Source organism: Thunnus albacares, chromosome 12 (assembly GCF_914725855.1).
Source record: "Thunnus albacares chromosome 12, fThuAlb1.1, whole genome shotgun sequence".
NCBI lineage: Eukaryota > Metazoa > Chordata > Actinopteri > Scombriformes > Scombridae > Thunnus > Thunnus albacares.
Window position 1 is genome coordinate 25,573,681 of NC_058117.1, and position 27,762 is coordinate 25,601,442.

The following is a 27,762-nucleotide window of genomic DNA, read 5'->3' on the forward strand; positions in this document are numbered from 1 at the left end:
ATTTTGCTAATTTCATTTAAAATGTTTTCTGTTTAAATCTAATGCTGGGGCAGGACATAGTGCAGGGAGGAATTCATAGGAAGGTGTAACCAAATCAGAGCAGCAGAGCAGAATTTTTCACCTTTTGATAATTTCACCTTTTACTTCATGTAGCAAGGTGAATAAGGGTGTGGAGTTCTGGGGTAACTAATGGTAATGCTGGAGTCTTTCATGCCCCAAACATCGTCTTATCCTAACCTTACTATACTGCAACAGTCATGCATGGATATATTAAAAATGTTGGGATTGAACGTTAAAAGATTTTGTCATGTAATGTAATCCAGGGATTTGTAGAATATTTCTGTCTCACAATAGCTGAATTAGTTCAAGTTTATTATTTACACCTGCTGGTGGAAAGTCAGGTAGCCATTAAAGAAACACTGTTATTCAGAAACTTCAATCTCCAGTAAGTTTTAAAGGGGACGTATCATGTCTATATTTATAGACCTATATTTAGCTGGTATATCTTCACATGATTTACAGTTGAAAAAAAAACAACAACTCTTTATTTATCTTATACTGACCCTTTATGCAGCCCCTCAATTCAGCCTCTGTCTGAAACAGGCTGTTTTAGCTCCTGTCTTTTTAAGGGCCCCCCCTCCAACGAGCTCACTCTGTTCTGATTAGTTATCTTCTGGAAGCTGCCCTTTGGTGGACTTCTAGTGGTACTAGAGGCAACATACAGTCTATTCCGTCTATTCCATTGGCTGTTTGTGGGCATGCGTGAACAATCTGACATCATGATGACAAGGAAGTAAAGGTGACATTGCAAACGAAGTGTCAAGGGAGGCTGAAGCCCTGGTTTTTGACTTGCAGGGAACATTTCTACATACGTTCACCTCAAGTTTTGGAACTTTGACCATGTTTAACACAGACATCTGACATTATAACGGTATAAAAATAACAAAAAATCACAAAAAAGCATAATATGTTGCCTTTAAGTTTTAGTTTGGTTTTGTTGCTACCTTTTGTCATAATGAGTTTTTGGATAGACTAAAGAAAAGATCATTCTGAAGTATGTAGACATTCAATTCTGTGAACAGCCAATGACAGTGATGCCTTCAGAATCTGGAAACTTTGAACAGGTAAACTGGTGAGGGTTTTTAAAGCACATCCAACTTTACAACTTCAGCTCAAACAAAGATGACAGCTTCTAAACATCAAATGAAGACAGTGCTTACAAGCATCACTTCTGGGATGGTAAGACCATTTATATGAAGCATAATGAGGGATTTTTGGAGTAAAGATCAAAGCAAAGATCAAAGAATCCAAATGCAGATAAACTCTACCTAGGACCAAAGGAGCAAAGCTATCAGTGGGACCTTCAAGATCAGTGAGAATTTCAACCTCATACTGTATATAACCTTGGCCCTAACAAGACGATTACGGTCTCAATGATCTCAGCGATCAAAGCAATCATCAAAGGCAATGTACGTGGTTCAAAATACAAAGAACCTCAACCTGCAGGCTCAGAAAGCAAAGTGTAGGAAGAGTGAATAAACCCAAATCTGGGGTTTTAGCAGAGGAAAATTTTGCAGCAGCCAGAGCTTCAACCACACTGCTCTGACAGGAGAATTACAGTCTCAAGATAAAAGGATATTATGCGATAAACACATACAGAATAGGGCCATCTGCAACATATTTGTGAGGTAGACATTGAATAAATGATCAAAGAGTACAGTCGGGCTGCAACTAATGATTAATTCTTTATCATCATGTAATTGTTTTTAGCCACACTGGCACAGGGCTCTAGGGATGACAGTGTCGTTCAGTCGGTTCAAAACTTTATAATGGTGACTGTTTTTTGACAAAACAAAGAGTGGATATGCAAATTCTTCATATCTGTACTACATCAAATCATGACTGTCAAGTCAAACATTTTAATACAAACATCCATTGCCAACAATTCTGGTAAATAATGTCAGCACATATTCCTTGATCATCATGTAATTGTTTTTAGCCACACTAGCAGCAGGGCTCTGGGGATGACGATGTTGTTCAGTTGGTTCAAAAGACTGAATTATTACAACAAATATTGAATGGATTGAAATTGAAAATTGTTAGACATTCATGGTCCCAAGAGGATGAATCCTGAAGACTTTGGTGATCCTCTGACTTTACCTCTAGCGCCACCATGAGGTTGACAACTGTGGTTTTGAAGAAAGTGTCTTGATTGGATGGATTGTTATGAATTTTGGTACAGATATCCATATGTCCCCTCACAATTTACTGTGATAACTTTGTGATCCCCTGACTTTTCATCTAGTGCCATCAACAGGTCAAAATTTTAATTTGCACAATACTTTGACTGAATACCTGCAAAACTAAAGCCATTTCCATCAGGCTCAACTGTACTTTGAACTTAGTGCTAATTAGCAAATGTTAGCATGTTAACTAGCTAAACTAAGATGGTGAACATGGTAAACATTATGCCTGCTAAACATCAGCATGTTAGTATTGTCACTGAGAACATGTTAGTATGCCAGCATTAGATTTAGCTCAAAGCACAGCTGTGCCTAAGTGCAGCCTCACAGAAACGCTTGTGTGGCTGCAGACTCTGGGTCTTGTTATCAGTTAATAGACTAATCTGTAAAATACTGGTAGGTCAAAGAGCATTTGGTTACATTCTTAAATACCCTATTTTGTCCACTAAAAAGTCTGAAATGTTATCAAAGTATCAAATCTGCTTAAGCCAGGAACTGGAACCAGAGAGTGTTTGACATTTTTGCTCAATAAATGACTGAAATGAAACAACTTAAACAAAATTGTTTCTGTTGTTTCCATACTGATGTGGAATGCAGTGTTGCAAAACCTTAATGTTTGCTGAGGAAAACAGCAACCATAAAAAGCGGATAATAATGATTTGATCAAGGATGATTAGATTTAACCTCTTTGTGAAGTTGAAATCAAACAGTACCTTGAAAGGAAACTGATTACACCAGGTTTTCTTTTAAAGTCAATGGAAATACTCATGGGATGCAGAAAACCAATATCTGAACACACCAGCCAACACGGACACTAATGCTGCACCAATAAACTACAGCTTATCTATCCACACCAGACAATACAACGAGTAATGCGAGATGCTGTTTGCAATGAATGCAAATATCTTTCACCTGAAACTGCTGCATGTGGATATTTTACACATACAAATGGCAATATAGAGACTGGAAAAGCAATCCTATGGCTTATAAATCCATGCAAGGCAATACCACGGGTTATTAATTGACACAATGTATTTCACTGCCATGTAAATCTGTATAAGGAATAATTAAGGCTCATAAATACAATGTTTATGGAATTATGGCTCATAGACAACAACGCTATGTCTTATTAATTCCTACAAATGAGTAGACTTACTTATAAATCTGTGAAAGTCTTATAAATGCACAATGATAATACAGCTTAGTTATCCATAATGTAAACTAGGATTAGAAATCCAAACAAATATTTTTCCTTATGCATTTGTTGAATATAGGATTATGGCTCATAAATAAACTGTACATACAGCTTGTACAGCAACATTGTGGCTTATGATTGCATAAAAGCTCAACAGATAATATGCTTTATTTATACACATACATACTGAGATATAATGTGTAACCTACATTTACATTTCAGCTCTAAACAGCTTCCTCAAAGACACTTTAACAAAAAATACATCACATCAAATGATAACAGTGACTGCTTTTTGACAAAACAAAGAGTGGAAATGCAAATTTTTCATATCTGCACATCAAATCAAGGCCGTCAAGTCAAACATTTTAATACAAACACATCCATTGCCAAACATTCTGGTGACTAACAGCGGCACATTTCCATTCCAACACATAAATCCATTAGGCTTATTCCGATGTACTGTACCAGTAATTCAGAGGTAAACATATATGCATTTAGACTGATGGTGATGACTTGTTGGCTATTCAGAGTGGATTATCAGCTAAACACATTCAGCAAATCAATATTCACCTCGATTCCCTGCTGCTGCTGCTGCTGCTGCTCCCTTCAACCAATTTCATCACTGTTTGTTGGTTTTCCCACCACAGTGTATGTTTACTGATATGAAGTGATGTACATAATATTTGTAGAATGATAAAACCTGATAACAACTGATGGATTTTCTTTTTTTTTTCTTCTCACAGACGTACAGACAGATGAAGTTGAGATAAACAGGGCTGCTGCAGTATTGATGAAATTTGCACTGGAGATTCTCAGCTCGCTGATTGTTAATTACATGACTGCTTAATAGATAACTTGCAGCTTCAGGTTCATTTAATGATTATTTAAAGACCCTCACTGCAAGAAATCACATCACACACTTTATATATATATTACTGTTGTGTGCTTATTTTTTGAAAGTGATGATTGTTTAATGGTCAAAACCATTGATTCAGCACTTTCATATCCAATAGTGCTGAGCAGCTGATGGCATTTGGCCAATAGCAGTTTAGCATTTTGAATCAGAATATTACTTGTAGAATAGATGTGCAGCACTTCTCCTATCCAATACTGCTGAGCAGACGACAAGATTAAGCTAATAGTAGATTAATATTTGTTAGAAAAGAGAGTTTTTAAAAACTTTTTCTAAGGATTTAATCCCACTCTGATGGGATTACAGATCACTCTGTAGTACCTGTTACTTATCTCTAATTACTGATCTGATGTCTTTTACTTTTTCTGTCAGATTTAGCCATAAAGGGATCTGTGCAGTGCCAGACGTCCTACAGATAAATGTGTCAAATTGGTATCTTCCATATTCAGTGCCAACTAATAGAAATAAGTCAAAAACGTCTCTGCACCAGTAATAAAATTGAGAAAAACTGTTTACTAGTTAACTTCTTGTCCTAAAATTATACAGAAATTTGACTATATATCCAGCTGTCTTTACAGTTAGAATTATCATCATTGTCAAATTTTTGCTCAAGTTTTCTCCCTATCTCTGAGGTTGTCTTTTTTATGTATGCCCTGAGGGTTTGTGTTGGTACGACCAGGAAACCTCAGCCAGATTAGCTCTGTTTAAAAGCTATTATACTTCTCAAGCCTAATTCATTACAATTAATATTCATGCTGTGTTTATTCTTCAGATCAACTCAGTTTTTTTTTGTCTTTTTTCTATTAGTTGTTTCCTGTCTCATTTAAGTCTTTCAAGACTTGCTTGTAATATAAATAAACTTGAACCTTTTGTAGAGACTATACTTTTTGGCACAGATGACTGAATGCTGAAGACTGTACAGTAATGTTTCATAAAGTAGGCTACTGTCTAATGCCAATTTAAGTTTTTCTGCCAGGAGTGACAAAAAATCATTTGACTACAAGTTCTGTGATCAACCTGCTGACTAGAGAAGGAACTGCAGAGACAGAAACACTGAGCTTCTGGCTCTCTGGAGAGCAAAAATGATAAAAGGAAACTTGGCAAGTGAGTGTGGAAGCTGTTCTTTGAGAGAGATGAAGAGAGAAAAAGACTGATGTCGTTCCAGTCCCAGACGATTTGAGAAAGGGCCTTGAACCCACCAACACTGAGATTAATGGGGCGAAGCTCACACAGACACAGAAAACTCACATGCACGTTTGAACTATTATAAGAGGCTGTTCTATAATCATAAAGAATCCCTTAAAGAAGCATAAATTAACAAAATATCCAGACTATGGAGAAATTTTGGTCATTTGGTCCTCATGAATACAAAAGTAAAACACACTCCTCACCTATGAACAGCTGGCTGTTGAGTTGCAGGTGAAAGTGTCCGTCAGCAGGAGCCTCCTGTGTGGCGGCAGGAAGCTCATCCAGTCGAAGAGACGCCTCCTTGACATTCCGCTCGGCTCGAACTCGATGCCACCGGTTGTCGTTCAGTGGGATGTTCGACTCCACATGAACCTCCAGCGGCCCATTACCAACATCAAAGGAGAAAACCACCTGAGTGGAGGCTGATAGAGGGGAAGAAGAAGGAATAGAGGCAACAAAAAAGAAAAGAGATTAGCAGGAGAGGCATATGGTGATATATGTAGACAACAAAGAGAAGGAGGAAATGGGGAGTAAGGGGACATAGGGAGGCAACAAAAGAGGAGAGAGAAAAAACACAATTAGTGTACTATGTGTGTCACATTTGGATAAGTATTTGACTGTCATAACACCTAATTTTGTCAGATAAGCTACCATTTGTTTGGCAAACCAAACTTAATAATTATGCAGTTGTAGTGTACTTTTTAAAGATACATTTGAATTCTTCTGGTAATTCAGAGCTTCAATTAAACTCTCATAACAAATCCGTGTTTGCTTGCCAACAGAACCAAGTTTAATCAAGGAGATCAAGGAGATAATTGCAGGTTTGTAAATCGACCATAATTAAAAATTCTGAACTTTATTTGGCAATACCTAATCCAAAAGAAGTAATGGTTTTATCATTTAAACTGAAAACTATGAAAGAACAAAATGCAATAGCTCCACATGAAGGAAATGGAGATGATATTAATGAGTCCAGCTTTTGTTTGTGCAGAGAGCTCATTTATTGCTTCTGTTGAGGAGACAAAGGTACCCTGTGGAGTTTCTAACCTGCTACTACTCTATGGAACAGTGTTTTAATGAGTAGGTACCATTTAGTTTATCTTGTGCACACACATGATGATGCACATGCAGGGACACATGCATGTTTGATACACAGTCCTGCCAATAGTTTCACACTATTCCAGAGATTTACAGGTGGCTTTAATGCACCACAAAATGCAACAATGTACTGACAAAGATATAGGGAAGAAGAATACGACTGCAAGCTAGTAAACATGGATGTAAACAAAGCAGGATTTAAAATACTTAAAAGAAATCAGCTTTGCAAATGTTTTGTGAGGAGGGAAATGTATTCATCACATTTGTTAGACCTCAAAGATACCCCAGAGAGATAGAAACTCCAAAGGGACCCTTTTTAAGATTTAGTTTTCACTAATCACTTCTGCTAGGTGAGGAAAGGCAAAACCTAAAACCAGCATTTAATGCAAATGGGACACATCTGCATTATCTCTACAGGACACTAATCTCTGCTAAAGCCTCACTTTACGATTTAAGTTGAGGAGACAGGTGCATCTTTACATAAAAATCTTTCCAAGCGCAGCTGGAATGGATCTTGACTTTAAAGCAGCATATTTCCACACAGCTCCCAATACCACAAATGGGAACAGAGACAGAAGCTTTAACAAGCAGGTAGGTTGCACTCAAGTGTAGGGAGACCAAACAGGCAGACAGGGGGAATCTGGGGCTCGCTGGAACAGAGTTTAATTACTCTCTCACAACAAAACAACAAACACTAAAGCCAACAGAGTTTCTAACTAAGTAGACTAGGAACAGCTCTCACAGGATAACAAACAAAAGACAAGGCAATTGGGTAAGAGGGTATGTACTGATTACATGGAAGAACTACACTATAGACTGCTTCTCTCCAGGTTGGAGTATAGTGTCATCACCACAAATCAAATCTGAGAGGGACAGATGATGTACTGGACAGCATCTTGTACTCTCTTGTACCCTAACTTCAACCAGTTGTAGAAAGAAACTAAGTACAATTTGGTGTTAACACTTCCAGACATCTTTTTTTTAATGTTTTGTATTATTTGTAGCTATTTTGTAGTATTGCTATTTTTAACTGACAAAGGATTGGAATACTCTCCTCTGAGCACCAGCATCTGATTCAGGACCACGGCCAGTGTCTTAGCCCTGGTTGTGCTGCCCTGGTTCAGCACCACGGACAGCACCTCAGCACGATACATCTGTATTTACTCCTCTCTGTCTGCTCAGCTCTCTCTGTTCTCTGAACTACCAAGAAAAGATTTAGGGGAGTGCAGGCAAAGAAAACCATCATCCTTCATGTTGCGCTGGTAGAATGTGAGGATGTATTACAATGGGAGTACACTACAAGATGAAACAATATCCCAGCATCCTACGGTAACTTCATTTAGAGATTGGTCTCAGCCCTGGCCACAGTGTTACAAAGTGATCTGAGGCAGCCGGAAACAGAGCAGCAGTATTCAGAGCTAGAACAACCAAGCCGACAATGATTTCCCTGAGGAGAGAGGCTGTTGGTACAGCAGTGTCCCTGTATTAGATTCTATGTGTGTCCCTTCAAATCCCATTTCTAAAACAACATCTTCCAAAATGCAGCACAACACAATAAAAACTATGAAAACAAAAAACTAAACTAAAAAGGTTAAGTGAGGTGAAAGAGCTTAAAAAAGCAATGACCATAATTCAATGCATCTACTATACAAAGCTTTCTGAATTACACACAGTATTGCTGCCCATAAATGTGTACCTCATGCATTGCCCTCTCATAACCATACAAGCACAAGGACACCTTGTTGGGTAATACAGCTATATTTTATATGACACAATCTATGGTAGGCTATAAACATACATCTCACCTAGGCACATTTCCATGGTACCCATAAACTAAATAACACCCGGTTGGTTACTACTGTCATAATCTAAATGACACATTGTGGCACCCATAAATGTATGCATTATAGTAGAGATAGGAATTAATGGAGAGTCAGGGTGGAAATATCTTTGAGAGGTCATAAAATTACAATGACATCAATGAAATTAAATTAAAAGCGAGGGTACAAAAATGTGTTTAATAATTATGAGCTCCTTTTTTATGGATTTTATCTTATTGACATTTTATTTGTCGTGTTGAGGATGCAACCATTGTCCCATGTGAGTTCTCCAGTCATACGCCTCCATCAGCGCTGGACTGGTAATCTGGCCTACTGGGCATTTTCCTGGTGGGCGGACACACTTTGGCGCTGATATAATTTTAATTTTTAATATTAAAAATGTTTTATCTCTAACAACTGGCCCATAAAGCAGGGACAGCGGCCAATTGATTCATTTTCTATGACACTAGGCTGTCCCAATCACCCACCCAACCCCATCCCTCCCCCTCTGTCCTTGCTGTTTCTCTATCAGATGCCGTGGCTCAGAGCCAAACATATGTGGATGAAGCAGGGCGTCATTGTCTATTGTCAAGATGGATAAGGAGAAATGAAAGAAGGGGGTGTGGAGAAGCTGTTGGCCAAAAAAATGAAGAATCTAGATGTAGATGCCACCAAAAGTGCAAAAATCACAGATATGTTTGCTGCAGGGGCTGCAGCAGTAGCTTCAACATCTACAGTGACAGCAGTACCCGACATTATGCCGCAACAGGTGGCTAGCCATGACCACTGCCAGGCAGAGGAGCAGGCAGGGGGGCAGGCAGAGGAGCAGGCAAAGGAGCAGGCAGAGGAGCAGGCGTGCGACAGGGGAGCTGAGGATCAGAGTGAGCAAGAGAGTGTAGTTGAAGTGGTAAACAGGGATTAGCATGCAGGGAAACAGGGACTCTCAGGGAGGTTGTGTGTGTGCTATGCCATGATGATGATGACAAATGATGATTAATTCAATTTATGACAATAATTCAATTAATGATGATAAATCAGTTGAAGAATAATAATAATATGATCATTATTTTCAGGTATGTGGTAACTGTTATGAATATATAGTATGGATTTCTGTTATAACTATCTGTTGGGTAACGTAGGCCTACATGTAGCCTACTCCAGACCTTTCTCCAACTAAAGTATGTTCAAATTGTTTGGTGCTGCTGTCCAGTAAGCATGCAAATTCATGTGGTAGGCACGTGAACACCATTGTGCATGCAATAGAGGTCAACTGTAGTTCAAACTCCCCAAACAAACAAAGACGTCCTTTATTTAATTATGTAAGACTTTTACTCTTTGCATTTTAATGGAAAGGCATTGTACAGTGAATTTAAGATTGTGTACTTGTATACTTAAATACTATTAAATAATTTGAAATAATACTTCCACTTCTATTTGAGTATGGATATTGTATACACCACAGCCACATCTGATCACCAGGGAGTAAGTCAAGAGCGAGTGAGTACACTGCTCCACTTGCACTGGTATACTTGTCCACTGCACTTACTAGTCAGCTTTGTAGTGGGTTGTGAGAACATTACAGTACACATATATAAGGGGACCATAAGGATGGTGTACTGGTGGGTGGAGTTCGACTGATTGTGGGGGGCCGATCTGGGCCCAAAATGCCATGGCCAATTTTTTTTCCCAGTCCAGCCCTGGCATCCGTGGATAATGTACGTTATCTGTGGAAGCGTATGACTGTGGAATACATTCAACTGCAGTCTGTGGGAAGAAATGGACCATTTTGATTAGAAAACTGATCTGCAGCCTGGTGCTGAATAAATGTTGGAAACATGCATGCAACACTGGAAGAAAACATGAACCAACAAGTCAATAAAAACATGTAACAACCAATATCTCTCAACTCCACCAATTTAAGTATAAATTGGTGCGAAAATGTTACCACACTTGACTGTAACACCAGTGGGCTGTTTCCAGCATTGGCAAGTAATTTATTTCCAGCACTGGGGAATCAATTAGATAAATTGTAGAAATACAAATTGAGAATAGTGAAGTGTTCCACTTCCACAAAAATAAGCAGCAAGAACAGAATTTCTTTTAAAATCACATCGAGGAGGTGAAAATTATCACCTGAAAGCAAATGAATTGCTATTGCATTTTCTAACTGTATCATAGATTTTGCTTCCTTATGAATTACTGTATATGCACCATAAAGGGCTGTAAATACATATGCAATCCACCAAGACACACAAGTAAACACAAGTAAAACATCTCTCTGTAACTGCAGTCATCTTTTAAGGATGCACACTGTGAGCATCTAAGCTAAGGTCCTCTTCCACACTCTGAGTGTGTTTGGTTTGACTTCAGTCTTTATCCTCCAGGGGTTACTTACAGCTCAGTTCGATCCGGATGAAGTCTTTGATGCCGAGGTTTTCCAGGAAAACACCAGAGGAAGCCGTGGTTTTAAACAAGAAGGAGATCTCTGCGCTCAGCTCTCCATGGAAGGTGGGAAAGTGGAGGTACGACGTCTCCTTGTCGAAAAACGCAGCGTTCCAGAAATTCTCTGAGAAACAAAAAATGAAAGCTCACCGTCAAGATCATAGCGTAGGAAACATTATGTAACAAACAAATCAGCCAATTTGTTGTAATTTGTTTGTTGGATGTGCTTTGAGATTTGTGTCAAGTTTATTAATTTAAGCAGGTAATTAAAGTAATTTAAAAAAAGAAAAATAAGAACACTTTCATCTGTTTTGATAGAATAGAATAGAATAGAATAGAAGAAATAATGTTTAGTTAAGTTATCAAAAGACTTAATGTTATAATGTTGCTCAGTGATAAGCGTAATAAAAACCATAACAACTCCTGAGGTTTTAAATGACTTAGTTTCTTAAGAATCAAGTTTAATCAGGCAACTGGGACACTTGGCTCAACTTACTGTCTCCATGACAACGGAGTGGTCCCACCCTGTAGGCGGCCTCTGACCCTGGCCTCTGGATGTCACCCAGCACCAGAGACCTGATGGGGAGGCTTTCCTTATGGGTCAATAGACCAGAGTCTTCAGTCCTGGAGGAGAAATAAAAGAACAAGAGAAAAAGCAAAAGGAATAAAATGAGCAGAAGAAGAATATATTTGAACAGAAAATACAGAGAAGAACAAAAAAATAAAAGGTGAAAGAGAAGTAAAACAAATCGGAGAAGATGAGGAAGAAGGATGATCAGGACAATATTAATACAAAGATGAAGAAAAAAGCAGGATGAAGAGAATAAGCAAACACACACCAATCTCGAACCTCAAACTACTTACTGCTCATTTGCTTGCATAGATTTATTGCTGTGTATATTTTTAATGTTACATCACACTTATGAAAATATTGCATTTTGAAACTAGCTGATGCAAACATTGCGGTGTGTAGGTGTGATCTCTTGGGGACCTATTTATTCTAAAACCAAATCATTACCATCCTGACACTCAACGCTCTATCCATGGCAGGTTTTGGGAACTACTTCCAAAAACAAGACACTTACTGTCCATTTATGCCCCCATTCAGTTTTATTCAGTTTAGATAATCTGTCTGTAGCCTTGTTGCTGAGGAAAGTTATGTATAAAACTATATCCAGGACTGGAAGAGAGTCGTGTATACAGCACTTTGTGAATCTGATGAAATATTGAAGAGCAGAAGCAGCTGCGGTCTGTAAAAATAGAGTTGTTGTTGCACAAACAGTTTACTATGGGAAATGATAGAAGGAAGGAAGTGAGGCATGGCAGGATTGCTTACAACACGAAGAAGCATTAAAACAGTTTTGTTTTTTGCTTGATTTATCCCTTTGTTGTTAGCTAACTCTCCAAAGTTGCAAGTCAAGCAGGGACAGTATGCTTTGAGAAAGTTATCAGTCATGTGTGGTTTCCTGGAATGAGAAATTAAATTTAGTGAGTTTAATCAGGGAGCAAATGCAATTTCTCTTCCTCCTATATCTCATATGTATATTTAATAGCCTGATCTGATTTAACAGTTTTGTTAACCAACCATCTTGTCGCCAACAGATTTTTTTTCTGGGCTGGTTCAGCTGTCAGAAGCCTCTTAGGTCACCAAACTTTCCTTTTATACAGTATCCACCACCACTGTCTAAACTCCAACTGAGAAAATTCCTTTTCTGGAATCATGGGCTTACCACCTGATAAACATATTATCTTCACAAGACCGCCAGTTGCCGAAAATGTCTCATCTCTTCAGCAAGTTGTTTTGTGTTTTGTAACAAATGAAATAATTTCAATATTAATTTCTCTAGAAAAACATCCGGGCTGTATTAACACATGACTATAAAATTCATATTTAGGTCTGTCCATCTAATTGTCTTTTTTTTTAACATAATAGAATTAACATCAAAGTAAACTGAAACTATTATTTTGAATTCTTGGAGAGCACAACATTACACCACATTAAAAGCTGACTCTAACCATCACCACTACATGCCTAAACCAAACTCTTACCCTAACCCAAACCCTAAACTTATCTTAACCGTAAACCAAGTCTTCACCCTAAAATTTAATGATTCATGTTACGGGAACTTGCTTTTTGTCCCCAAAAGGGAGTTGAGTCCCCATAATGTGTTAATTAAGTCTCCTTTGTCACGTCTTATGAATTCATGTGTGGCAACATTGTGCAACCAAAGAATACGGAAGACTTCTGGCTTTTCTACCCCTTACAACTACATTTTCTCTTCTTAGACACAACAAAAAACACAATGTGTGTGTCTGTATTTGTTAAGTTCAGTACCACTCCATGCGGTCGGCGTCACAGTTGCAGTAGTGTTGTGGGTCCACACAGTCACCCTGCAGGCCGCAGGCACACTGCTGGCTGCCTGGCTGAGCTCCACCCCAATAAGTCTGGAGACGTCCGGGACCGGGACCACCGAACCACCAGCTGAACGGAGATCCCTCTGAAACACACATACAGAACAACAAGTGACATGTGAGAAAACATTTTGTTCAATCAGGTGCAACCCTTCACACTTACTTCAAGATTCTGTTTACAATGTGTGAGCTCTGTGTTTTTAGGAGAAAGTAAGACTAACTTTGTTTGGAAGCAAAACAAAGAGATGTGTGCTGAGAGAAAATGATTGAGTGCTGCCTGAAAGGGTATTGTGTAATACCAAGGAGATACATATGTTTACCTCTGTCACTAGTGGTAGACATGGATTAAACAAATACAAAATACTAAAGTTGATCATGTGACAAATCGCTGTTTAACCACACTGACCTCGATGACCTGTGAAACATTTTATTCATATGACAACATACTGAAACAGCAAACACAAATTAGGAATTCAAAGATACATAAAAATTTAATATATAAAATGTTTTTTGTGCTGCGTTTTCTTGACTTCCTTTGAGAAAGTATAACTGAAGTAGTATAAACAAGATGTTTCAAGGCTCTTTCAATGAAACTGAAAACTAGCTTTTTGGACAAAACAATGAGGCCATGAAATAAAAGGATAAAATACCACTGTCTTCCATTGTGAGTTGTGAGAACCATTAATGTGACAGCACTGTGAGTTAATGATAGAAAAGGTCCCTATATATCCTGCACTTTGTGCCTTTCTATCAATTCCTCTTCCCTTAAACAACATATGCTTTTTCCATCCATTTCCTCGTCCAAATATTCTCTTCTATACCTCAACAGTACATTACTTTTCTTTTATGCTTTTTACTGGAATGTATTTTCTGCACAACACTATTGCTTGGTCACTGCATCATGGACTGTTATTTTCTTCTAAAGCTGATGTACAGAGTGAAGCTTTTACAACAATTTCACTTTATTGTAGCCCACTGTTAGACTATAAACTAAATGCAGAGAAAGCAAAAAATACTTCATCCATCCATCTCCTTTTCTGTCCTCTATCCACTCTGCCCTTCACTGTTTCAGTCTTTTCCTGCTTCCTGTTTTTGCTGACAGAAGATTATAATGCAGCAAAAGATTAAATATGTCAATACTGATGGTCATTTGCTACAACTTTCTCTAGAGCTGTGAAACTATAATACTGTATGATGCTTGAATGCAAAAGGCATTAAAGATAAATGTTGAATTTATATATAGATAATAATAAACATACATAGATTTCTGATTCTAACTAATGGCGCTGGGGACAGTTAATGGCTTTTAAGCTTGCTGGAGACAGAGGGAGACCATGAGAAAACATTTAAAAAAAACACAGGCAAACTAATTGGACTCTATGCACAAGGAGGGAGACATTTAAAACAAATTATACACAATCAATTTGTCTGGTTCATTTTTAAATGGGAAGAACATCGTTGGAGCTTGATTAAGTTTGCAGCAATGAGCGAAGCAATCATTTTGTTTTTTTCTGATGGAGCGAAAAAGATTTGTGGAGATGCAGGGAGTTAGACAAGTTTTTTTTTTTCTTTGTACATGATGTACGCCTCATAACTCACTTTTATAAAAAAAATTAAATGTGACAGCACAAAATGTAAAACAATTATCCATACAGTTCATTGGTTAACAACAGAAGTAAATCCTTGAAAGAAAAAAAAAAACACATTAACACAATATTTTAAAGATCATTTGTTTTGTCCTCATTTAGCCTGATTTAATCTGTTTTTTCCCACCGGGGGTAAATGGAGCAGAGAGGATGTTTCAGCTGAAATGGAAAGCCAGCCTACATCAATAGGCTGCAACTTAGAAAAAATGGCTTTTTATGTTTTCTGGTTTGAATCAAGAGGCAACTACCAAGGCTTGAGAAACCACTGCAGAATAGATGCTGCCTCCAACTGACTCCCATTCAAAAAGCATCAGCTTTTTTTTAATGAGTCACTATGGTCTCAATTGCTAAATTCAGGACCTCTAATAAGTGTGCTGGTTGTCATTTTGAAAATTATTGCTCTGAATTGATTGTCTGCTGCTTGGGCACTGATTGACAGCTGTGACTGACATCTGCTCTCCCCAGTTCCAGGACTCGCACTGAGTCAGACTTTCTGAGCTTCTGTTTAAAGAATAAACAGTGATTTTTCTCCAGACACACAGCTCTACTGTGTGCTTGTGGTTTGTGGCTCACAGGATGCTGTCATACAGAAAGTTTAATGTTACTTGATTATGATACCTGCCCTGTTGGCACAATTTAGCTAAAGTAGCTAACCTTAGCCCAAGTGTGTACCAAGCCCCCAGGAACAGCGCCAGGCTGTGAAGACAATTTGACATAGCGACCAAGCTGTGTAATTACAACATCGTGCGATGTTATTGGGCCCAAAAAGACTTTTTCCCATAGACCTACATTGAGAAAGACACATCTCTAAATCAGTGGATAATTTTTTTGAGCGTCACAACCCCTGTAAAATGACTCATCTCACTATCAGAATTTGATCTGTTCGGTCCAATCACATTTTGAAATTCAAGAAGAGCTGCCTGATTGAATTGTTTTATCCAAATTCAGGTGAGCCGGAGGGCTAAACTGGAAGTGGCCGGTTGGCGAAAGTCACTAGTGCACTTGCTCTATGGGCCCCACAGATGCAGAAACAATGCCGAAGAAGTTGAACTTCTTTGGCTTCATTCGCCACTGAGCAACTTTCATAGGAATGAACAGGACCCTGCCTCCGACACTGTATCCAGTTCTCTTTATACATCCATGGTGTGCACCAGTCAAAGTTTCCAGTAAGCTAGTGCCAACCATAAGTAGCAACTCTGGGCTTCAAACCAGCTCTACTGTAAACCAGTGGGTGACGTCATGCCTTACTATGTATGAATCCTTACTGTGAGCCACAAAAGTAAATAAGTCATGTTCTCCATTCCTTCTTTCCTGGATAAACAAACAGGCCTCACCTGGAGTGTTTAGGAGGCGGGACTTCCTGCAGTGGTAGGACAGTTCCTGTTCACAGTACTCTGACTGGCTGATGACGGCCAATAGCTGCTCCTCTTCAGTCGAGTAGTCAAAGTGGACTGAGTGCTGGTTTCCACCTGGAGACGGTCTGAGTCTAGTCAGCTCTGTGTTGTTGTGCTGGATCACCATCCATGTGTTCTCCTCTGGTCAACAGAGAGAGACAGACACAAGAAAACAACCATTACAACCATGAAAATTACACCATATGGCTATAAAAAGTCTTAAGTATTGAGGGAAATATTATTAATACAGAAAATAGTGACACAAACAACCACCATACTGTTATTTTTGCCTGTTTTTTGTTCCTCCTCAACATCATTTATAACCTTGGTAAATATAAATCAAGTAACATAAACCAAAATCAACAATGACAGTGACTCAAACACAAAGCAGTTCCCTTTACAGGAAAGACAAAAAAACAAAACAGGACAAAATCAATTTTAAAAAAAAGTAAGAAAAGGAAGCCCTGTACAGTTAGCAATAAGACATAAGTAATAATCCAAATAGACACAGAGGGGATTTGCTCAAGTGCATTCCGAACATCTTATTCAAGAAGGATATAATTGCTTTCCAAATATTTTTTGCCTTTTCATGGCCCCTTCCTGTTTCAATATGATAATGCACAAAAACCAGATTTTAGTGTGAAAGAAGTTGACCAGTCCAGACAAAACCCTGGCATCGACCTCATCCAACACCTTTGGGATGAATTGAAACACCAACTGCCAGCCAGGCTTCATTGCCCAGTGGCCAAACTAACTACTGGTCTTGTGGCTGAGCAAATTCCTTCAGGTTTCAAAATCTTTTAAAGCCTTCCCAGAAGAGCAGCAGATTAATACCCGTTGTTTTGGAATGAGATTTTCAACAACATATTGTTCGGGCATCCACATATTTTTGGCCATGTATTGTATTTAATGAGCAAATACAGAAGGAAAGAGACATAAAAACAGCAGAGAAGAGAGACCAAAGTGATTATTCATACTTATACTATTATGTAAATCAGGTAAAGCACTGACACAGACTGGGAGAAAGATATATATCGTACGGAGAAAAGACAAGGAAAATAAAAAAGAACAAAGTTCTTTATCACCATGATACAAATTATATAAAGCACCAAGACAGATGGACAGAGCAGGCAGAAAGATGAATGGGTGGAGGGGGGGAACTGAGGTAGAGAAGGGAAAATAAAGAGAGAGAGCCTTGTAGGAAAGGTTGGTGGAAGATAAAGTAGATCAGAGTGTGATGAGAATCATCATTTACAATTATGTAAATGCTAATCATACAAAACACTGAGTGATAATGGGAGGATGATGAGGAGTGGAAGTGTGTGTGTGTGTGTGTGTGTGTGTGTGTGTGTGTGTGTGTGTGTCACCTGTCATGTTGCAGTAGACCAGCTGTGGTTTGATTGGTCCGCTGCCGTCCACGTCGATATAAAAATGTCCCGACGTGTTGCCGTTATGTTTGTACGCCTCGCAGGACTGTTCGTACACAGCTGGGAGGAAAATAATGAGATCAGCTTCAACAGTCGAATCAACATGAATCACATCAACGCATCAGCTCTGACTGTGGAGGATTATGAGTGCTGCTTCATACGTATGTATCACCACTAAATCACAGTCTCAAAACCAGAGTGAGGAAAATAATCTGAGGTTTTATTTCTGCGGCGGCGTCCCATAAAGTAAAGATGAATCCAACTGGAGAGGACAGTGATGACTGATGGGAAAACAAAGACTCAGTAAATAAAACAAAGACCTTTATCAGTCCTGCCTTCTTCCTCTCTCTCTCCATAAGTCTTCCTCCCCTCCTCTCTCTGCCTCACACTCACATACATCAGTGTATCCTCTGCAGTCAAAGAATCAGGCCCTTCGAGTCAAATCCATATCTAAAGGTTCCCACACTCTGCTCACCTGCTTATCTCTCTCTCTCTCTCTCTCTCTCCCTTCTCCATAGCTAAAAGCCTTTTATTCATTACGTTCCCTTAGTGTGGTTAGAAAAAAAGGTTTCACAAAAACATTGGCAATAAAAATGAGACCAGAGATGAACTGTGTGGGAAACTCTTCTCTTTTGGTCTTGAGGATTTTACTTAAGGGAGTCTGCACAGAACTGGTAAACCCAGCCTGTGCTCACAAGAAAAAAACGACTGCATAGGTCAAAAATTCAGCCAGCAAAAATGACCTAATTATAATTATGACCCGGGGAAGTTGAGATGATGTCAATGTAAGGTCACAGATTTTCATAGGAGGAGGCGTGTTGGGTGGATGGCGAGATGTAAATAGATGCAGGAGAACGCTGTTTGCTTTCCGTTTCCAACTGCGAATGTCACATTTCTTACTGCAGGACAGTTTTTTACTGTTGCCATGATGATGAAGGTCTTAACTTCAAGGAAGTAGTAAGGAAGAAGTAGTTTACTTACTTCCTCCTCTTTAAAGAAGTAGCAAGGAAGTAGTCTTTAACCCACACCAGGTTCAAGTGATCATTTTAGCCCAAACCATGATCTTTCCCTAACCCTAACCAAGTGGTTTATGTGTCTAAACCTAACCAGACCTTAATCACGGCATCATTCGGCAGCATATTATAAACTGCTCCTGTGGGTCATTCTGGAGTGCAGGTGCAATCGACCTATGTGGTCGTTTCATTAGGAGGATCACCTGCTCAACCTCTACAGCTGCAGGCTCATTTATTCTTTCAGTATGGTCTCATAAATATTCTGCAGTATTATTCACACTTTTTCGTTCTTTGTAACGTATCACCTACTCTACATCACAGAGGAAGTGTGCAGTTTATAACTGCACTGCACAGTATTGCTGGAAAGTGCATCTGTGATTGGCACTCCCACCATTATAAGTTTTCTGGGTATCTTTACATATGCATAAATGAAATAATGGAGACTACTGACGTGTACATACTGTGTCACCAACACAGAACATTAATAGTGGTCTCCAGGCTGCTTTATTCATTTATTTTAATCCCTTTGTTGTTTCAGTGTGTGCTCTGTTTTCTAATACGTATACAATAAGTCATATTTGTTGATCTTCTCAGTTTGCTTCTAGACTGAAATTACTGCATGCATAAGTTACTGTCTGTAAAAGGAAATTCATTTTGTGCCGTTATTGCTTGGTTTCTCTCACAGTTGATTCTAATGACCATTTTTAAAAAGAGAGCCATGACAGCATAGCTCTCTTTCTTGCTCTCTCCCTGACTCCAACCCTGTCTCACAGAAATAGTGATTATGTACTTCTAATTTGCAACAGCAAACTCATTTAGGGGGAAACATAATGATGCCCAAATTACTCTTTATGTCATTATGATTGGGAAGTGTTTTTTAATGAATTGTGGTCTTGTTTAAATAATAAAAAAGTGAACAGTGACTTCAAACATGAGACATCAAAATCTGCCACAGAATGTTCAGTTGGGTTGAGATCTGGTGACTATGAAGGCCATAGCATATGATTCACATCATTTTCAGACTCATCAAACCAATCAGTGACCCCTCATGCCCTGTGAATTGGGGCATTGTCATCCTGGAAGAGACCGCTCCCATCAGGATAGAAATGTTTCATCATAGGATAAAGGTGATGACTCAGAACAACTTTGTATTGATTTGCAGTGACCCCTCCCTCTAAGAGGACAAGTGGACCCAAACTGTAACAGCAAAATACCCCCCACAGCATAACAGAGCCAAACCAGATCCCCTCACTGTAGGGGGCGAGCATTCACCCGGGGAGAGAGAGAGACAGGGTATGACATGCAACAAAGGTCTGCTGCCAGAATCAAACCACAGACATTGCAGTTATGTGGCATGCATCTTAATCAGTAGTCTACCTGGACGCAATGGAATAGAGTTTCATGTGAATGTAATATATGCTGTTAATGTTTGACACATACGCTCTGATGAGGATGCTGACTCTCCCCCAGGAGAAGGTAGACTAAGCCTACAGGTGGATTCTGGGGTGAAGTTGGGATTTTTGAAATGCTGTATGAACAGCAGTAGCAGAAAGCAAGAGTATATCTTTCATAGTGTAGCATCAGACATGCAGCAAAAGAATGACTAGAGCACTAGTGGCTTAAGTACACCCTCATGATTAAAAGACTGCACTGCAGTGAGAGTGTATGCCACGTGAGAGTAGCAGCTGACTTCAGTTGACTGCCTGAACTAGCATGCAGACTTGCGTCATTTCTAGTAGCCAGGTTGGGTCAATAGGGGTCCACAGCACTCTAGCGGGTTAACCCAGCCCTGCTGTCCAGGGGCCATATGGTGATGTTGTTTAACTGACAGGTGACTTACAGCTGTGGCAGGTTGCTCCACTGTAGCCGCTGTCAGAGCAGTTACAGTGGAAGATGGTCCAGGACTGACTGCAGCGGCCGCCATGTTCACATCGACTAGGAGAACACCTGAGAGAGAGAGAGAAAAGTTTATTGTGAAGTTGTTTTTTCAGTCTCAAACAATACTCTGATATATGTGTGTGTAGGAGGAATTTGAAGGTTTAATTTTTGCTGTCAGTAAAAGAAGAGAAAAATGTATTACCATGGCATTCTTTTATAAATAAAGAAACAGCAGATTTGAAAAAATCCATTTGCTTGTTTTGGGCAGGTTGAACATTTGGAAGCAATTCTTCAAGTTTTACTGCCAAAAAACTTTGAAAAAGGAGAAGAAGCACTCAATGCCAAAAAAACACCTTTCATCTGTTATCATGGTTATCATTTTTATTGTTTGAAAAAGCATCTGAAGCATCTTTTATGCTTTAGCTGAGTCATTTATCTTACAATGAATAAGCAGCCTCAGTCTGTTTGTAGACACTTTGACAGGAAAAACTTGCCATCGGGATCAAATCTCTGAACTTTTGGGGTTGCTTTATAGATTATACTAGATACCGATGATCAGCAAAAAATGTTTTCTATCCTCTAAAAAAATGCTTGAAATAAATTTCAAAATTAGTCTGTTACATAAAGCTTTTTTTATTAAATGGGCAGAAAGCATTTTAAATTATGTTTACTAAAGTATGTTGTTTGTGTCATGGTCAAATGTGTGTAGGAGGGTCAGTAATAACGTAACTAGTGCGAAGAGAAAGTATTTCATTTTAATATTTGGTAGAGGTCATATTTTCCATTTATGTAACATGTTGTGGGTGGTTGCTGAATTGAAAAAAAACCCCATCTGTAACATCTTTGCTTCTAATGATGACTGGAGAGACAATTCAGAATCAGAAGGTTTGCACATACAAGGAATTTGCCTTGGTGTTTTGGTGCATAACAGTCAAAGATATACACAAAATTACGTAATCCTACATAATATAGAAAGATAAAGAGAGAAATTTACAATAAAACATATTGATATTATAAAATATATTCTAAGTGAGAAAAATATTGACCAGGATTCTGGCTTTTAGCTCGAATCCTACAAATAAGTTCTCCAATCAGCTGTTCTTTGCCCTCTTTTAACAATTTCTTTTGCTTGAATTTATCAAAATGTCTGTCAAGTTGACAAGACAGACATCTGCCTACACAAGATCTTGGAGACCTGACGTGGTCCGTCGCATCAAAAGTCCTTGAAGCTTGATTTTTCATTGTACATTATCCATTTTTTACACTTGATCATGACATGCTGTTTAGCTGTTAAATTCTATTATTATTAGGCACATATTGTAATACCATTATTGTGTGGTTCCAAAAATAAGATACAACTCTCACAATACTCTGATGGATGTGTGAAGGAAGGTTTTTTTGCTGTCAGGTAAGAAAGAAGAGATACATTTGTTACAATAGTATATATTCTTTTAAAAATACTGAAACATCAGATTTGAAAAATGTATTTTCTTGTTTTGGCAGTTTGAACATTTGGAAACAATTCTCAAGGTTTTACAGCCAAAAAAACTTTGGAGAAAAAGCACTTTTTTGAAAAAGCTGTCAAAAAAGGAGAAGAAAAAAGCACCTGAGCCACTTCCATTCACTAAAGAAGACCATGAGATGTGGTTCAATGCTACAAAAAGCCTGTCGGTAGATGTTTGAGCTTGAATATTCTGTTCCATATGCTGTTCAAGAATGAACTTCCACGCTCAAAACGTCAAACCCTCCACTTCTGCCTCCTGCTCCACCTATACCGCAACCACTCTCTCCCTCTCCCCCTCCTTGTGTGTCTGTGTGGAAACAGGTGACAGGCCCTTAAGAAGTGGAGACAGGTGTACCGGAGTCAGGCAATCGGCTGCCACTCATCATGATTAATCCTGCATAAATACCTGGTTCAGCATCCACCTTGTCACCAGATCGTTGACTCTGTTCACACAAAAACCTCCCTGTTTTCTAGAACCTGCTCTGCCTGGCTCCCCTCAGCATCCCCTCTGCCCCACTCGGCCCCGGCTTCATGCCCTAACCTCTGCCCCAGGTTTCCAGCTTCATGCCCAAGCCCTCACCCCAGTCCCCCAGCTACCAGCCCAGCAATAAACTGCCTTGCAGCTTTATTCTCTGCATCCTGTCTCTTTGTGCTGCAGTTGGGTTCACTAGCCTAGTCCTAACACAAAATAATCAATTGTTTTTTGTTTGTGCAATAGCAGCACGATCACATTTTTTAAAAAAAACACAACTGAACTGAAAACCTTGGGTTCCTGATTCACCCAGGGATTATTTTGAGATGATAGAAAATGTAGTTTGACATCATTACAGGGCTTTATTTTCTCCAGATTCTTCAATTTTGATGAAATTAACACAGTTCAGCCTCTGATCTACACTGTTACTGGGAAGATACATAAAGATAATTTGACTTCATTCTACTAAACTGTGAAATAGAGAAACAAACACAGACAGACAGACAGAGAGGACTAAAAAAAGATGATGCATCTTGCTTGCTAGGTGTTGCTCTGTCTGAGGAAACATGTTGCCTGTTGGCATGTTACATTACAGCCTCTTCGTCTCTTGCTCTATGTGCACTTTTCTTGATTTGTTTGCAAGACAGGTTTTGATAAATATTTTCATTTTTTTGCATTCAATGTGAAAAACTATCTTTGTGTTGTCCCTAGGGACGGGTATTGGTACTCAATACCGAAATAACACAGTACCAAAAAGTATTGAACCTCTCCACTCTAACGATACCTGCATTCGATCCTTTTTGTACCCAGATTTAGAAAATAAAATGATGAATATTTGTATGGTTTTGCTCGCAGCCAATCACCACAAGCATTCTTCGGTGTAATGCGACATGTGATTGGCCCATTACTGCAGCAGCTACAACTCAAACAGTCTGTGGTGATAATAATTCATTGTACAGTTTTGTACAGTTATTTAAAAAATATATTTCATTAATTTGAACACTTTAAAAATGTATTCATGTAAAAATCATTTGGATGGGGAGGAGTGGTGGCATTTTACGCAACTGAATGCTTCCATTCACATGATGGGTATCAAATGAAGTAGAAAAAAAAGGTATCGAATGAAATAGTCTATTGGTATCGATATCACTTTATGGGTACTGGTATTGTTATTTTTTAAACGATACCCAGCCCTAGTTGCTCCTGTCTGGACCTTTCTATGCTCTTTTCACCCACTGCATCTGACTTATTTGACTGATCTTATCCACACAGGTTGCACTCCATCTGTTCTGAGGGCTGGCTGGTTCCTCCGAGTGGTTAAACAGAAACACTCACACATGCACACAAAACATAATAATATAATACTAACCACTTTTAGTCCAATTCCATCTCATCATTTCTCAGTTCTGTATTTGAGGGTGTGTACTGTATAGTGTGTTTTTGTGGTGGGATTCTGCATAATTCTGATTATATAATAATATTATGCATATTTTCAATACTAAATGTAAATGTACAGTATGTGACAGTGTTTGAGTGTGTGTTTGCTCAGACAGGGATATTAAAGAGAAAACAGATGACTGTACAGAATAAAAACGCAGACTCAGTAGATTGTCAGCATGCTACAGTCAGGTTTTTTATCTCCATTTATCTCTTTACTGTTTTGATCTAAAGTGAGCTAGTTAGCATTCATTTTAAATTAACAGTTTGGGTGGAGCTTCACTGTGCTGGTGTCTCTTGTTTTGATATATGAAATATGATTTCTAGTGTCATCAGTATATTTGATGGCTGATAACATTTACAATCAGTTCACTCACTGTCTGACTCAACTTTTGCTGTAATTGAGAAGCTCCTTGCGGGTTTGATTTCCAGTCATGCTGTTTGCTTGGGCTAATAATAGACTTTATAGGCAGCAACAATAAAACACACACACATACACACAACTATAGATGTAATAACCTCCTCTGAAGTATGACCACCACACTGAAGCTGTGCTGTTGAGTCCATTTTCCACCTGACTTTTACTGTACAAAATATCCCATGGGGCCAAAATTCAATCAGCAGGATTACAGTGTGAGAGCATATGGTAGACTTTTTTTCTGTCTTCACCGGGAACCAGAATTTTTAGTAGGTTTGTTCCAGTGAGCAGTCATATCTATGCAGGAACTGCATTCTGCTGAATAATAATATGATTAATGCAGACACAGTGAGACATTTAATTAAAACCACTGGAGCAAATTCCCCTAATCTGGCAGGGTATGTGGTTATTTCAATATTAGTGTGTATGTTGGTGCTTACATTCAATTCACTGTATATGTGGCATGTGTGTGTTTGTATGTGTGTTACTGTGCGTGCTGTTTATGCCCAAGAGAAGGGTTTATAATTGCTGTAATTGTCCCATTAATTGTGCTGCAATTTGGCATGATTGGTTCTGCTCTCCATCCTGTCTCTCCCGTTCGTCTTCTGAGGTTGAAATGACTGCTCTGATCCTGAATTGCCATCAATAACATACAATGATCATCTTGCCACCCACAAATTACATTAGAAATATGTATCAGGAGGTCTAAAATCTGTTTCTCTTTCTCAGGTCATTTCAATTTAACTACAGTTGTTACAGTTGTATCAAATAATATCCAGTACCTAATAAAGGTATTTTTTTTAAAGCTGTTGTAATCAATACTGTATTTTTGTGTTAACAATGGACCGAATGTGTAATGTGTAAGGTGTAAATTGTAGTGACGAACCCATAGAGAATTGTCACCCAACACTGCAATTCCTCTCAGCTCTGAGGAGTGTTTTAATGTCTTGCAGCACATTGTTTTGGTTTTACAGCCTGCAACTTGTTTTAGTTCATTCTCATGGCTCTCACTACCCAGCAGCAACCAGCAGACAGGCAAAGTTAGCGACTAGCTGGTGAACACAGTGGAGCATTGACCAGCTAAAGAGCTTGATGGACAATGCAAATGAATTATACAACTGTTGCTCTTCATGTGTTCAATATGTAATATGTATGTTTGCTGAACACATTCTCCATAACAACCTTACAATGTAATAATATATCAATGTTATGTTGGATGGGGTTGTAGTCAGGGCTCTGCAGGCCAGTCAAGTTCTTCCGCAGTAAACTGGAAAACCCTTTCTTTATGGACCTGGCTTTGTGTGCAGGGACGTTGTCATGTTGAAAGAGAAATGGGCAAAATAAAAACTGTTGCCACAAAGTTGGAAGGACACTGTTCCCCTTAATTGGAATAAAGGGTCTTAACCCAAACAATGACAAGCACAGCATGACCAAAAGTACACAAAAATATGTGGACATATTATGTGGCACAACCAGGAATGTTGGTATTACATGGCCAGCTTCTTAAACCCTTTGGCCACCACGGCATCCCATTCCAAGTGGGAACTGAGTGTAGTTTAGAAAAAAAGTTCACAGTTGAATATCAGCACAAATACAACAAACAGGATTGTCATAGTTCTTGTATTACACCTCTGGTTTCCACTGAACAATAATTGTATATTCCACAAGGGAGATACTGTGAGTGCGTGTGCATGCTTATGGTTATTTGTGTGTCTCTCTCTCAAATAAATTGGTCTGCCAACAATGAAAAGGAAAGAAAATCATGTTTCAAAAACAACAAAAAAGTTGCTTCTCAAAAAATGCTGTATAACAAAACAATCACGGACAGAAGAAGCAGTTCTGCTTAAGAATCAACAAATCACACTAGTGTTTGACAGAATAACAATGCAGCAAATGTTCTCTGTCAAATCAACTTTTTGTGTTTAACACTTAGAAAACACTGCTCACTAAATTTCTTCTTATAAGCCAAGAGAAAGTATTCTGTCTAAATTAGATATTTGAATAAGTGAAAGACAAAAAAGCTTTGAAAATGGTCGGCTGACAACAAAATTACAATTGTTATTATAAAATATGTCCTTAAGGTGACAAATTGAAAAGCTACATGAATACAAACAGTAACACTTAAATCCACAAGAATTTCTGTTCACAAGTAAATTATATCAGTCACCTTAAGAAAAATCTTCATGAAAACTTTCTCTGACAGTATTCAAATGTATCAATGACAAGGATGCATTATTATGATTCATTCTCAACTGGCTAATGTTAATATCATTAATGAAAACTATGACTAAATATTTTCGTCAACTACCTTTTTTCCATGACTAAGACAAGACGATGACGAGACAGCCCTGACGTCATTAAAAACTAACTGTGACTATATCAACATAACAAAAGAAAACAAAAGAAGAAAAATAAAAACTTAACCAAGATCTTTCTTTATTTTCGTTGACAAAAAAGAGGAGTGTAGCGTGAGCAGCACGTTAGCAGAGCAGCAATGATTGCTCTGTCTATATTTCTACACTTGAGGCGTTCAGGTGCAGTGTTGAGTGTAGGTCACCCACGTTTTGGAAGCGTTCAGAGCCCGATACACAATGACTGTAGTTAAACGCATAAAACAGAGGAACTCCAGGTCACGTTTACATGTATATAGTGCGAGTGAAATGTGAGCCATTACGCAGCCCATGTAGACAGCTGTAGTGATTAAAATAGCATTTTATAACTTACCTTTCCTCGTCATGGCTGTTGTTATTCTAGCAAACCTTGCCTTGTTTAACCTTTTATATTGATGCCATGTGAACTAGCTTGCTAAACAGCAATTTTGTTAACCTTATGTCATTATTAAGTCCATGGGGCATAGTTTTTTCTTTTCTTGTTAACACCAACCTCAGATCTATTTATTTTATTTTTTTAATGCAAGCAGATTGCATTTGCCGTGTGTACAGTATTCTTTTCAATTTTATTAGGCTAACTACTTCTATTTTCATTGTTCAGAACAGAAAGGTATTTTTGTCATGTACTTAGGGTAACTAAAAAATTGGTTTCAAAATGTTTTAAGTCTGTACAGCTCTCAATGTTTTATAATAGTTTGAAAGAAAGTATTGGGCCCCAGTTGTTGAATTGTGTTGGTTGAAAATAAATATGAAAATCAGAACATGTACCATGTCAACATACCGTATCTAATGACATGATGTCTGGGGTATAACTGGGATAACTGGGTCTGAACTGTAGTTAATTTTCCATATGGTTGGTTTTTGGCCTGTTT

At 38.5% G+C, this 27,762-nt stretch overlaps 1 protein-coding gene across 1 annotated transcript in view; it reads right to left on the bottom strand.

Annotated features, from left to right (window-relative positions):
* LOC122994518 (contactin-associated protein-like 4) overlaps positions 1-27,762 on the bottom strand; it is a 122,465-nt gene that overhangs the window by 23,454 nt on the left and 71,249 nt on the right. The window contains exons 11-17 of the mRNA XM_044369244.1: positions 20,632-20,738; positions 17,719-17,838; positions 16,292-16,492; positions 13,235-13,397; positions 11,396-11,523; positions 10,853-11,023; positions 5,743-5,961 (exon numbers count right to left, since the gene is read on the bottom strand). Of these exons, the coding sequence (XP_044225179.1) occupies positions 5,743-5,961; positions 10,853-11,023; positions 11,396-11,523; positions 13,235-13,397; positions 16,292-16,492; positions 17,719-17,838; positions 20,632-20,738 (1,109 nt within the window). The remainder of the gene's footprint in view (positions 1-5,742; positions 5,962-10,852; positions 11,024-11,395; positions 11,524-13,234; positions 13,398-16,291; positions 16,493-17,718; positions 17,839-20,631; positions 20,739-27,762) is intronic.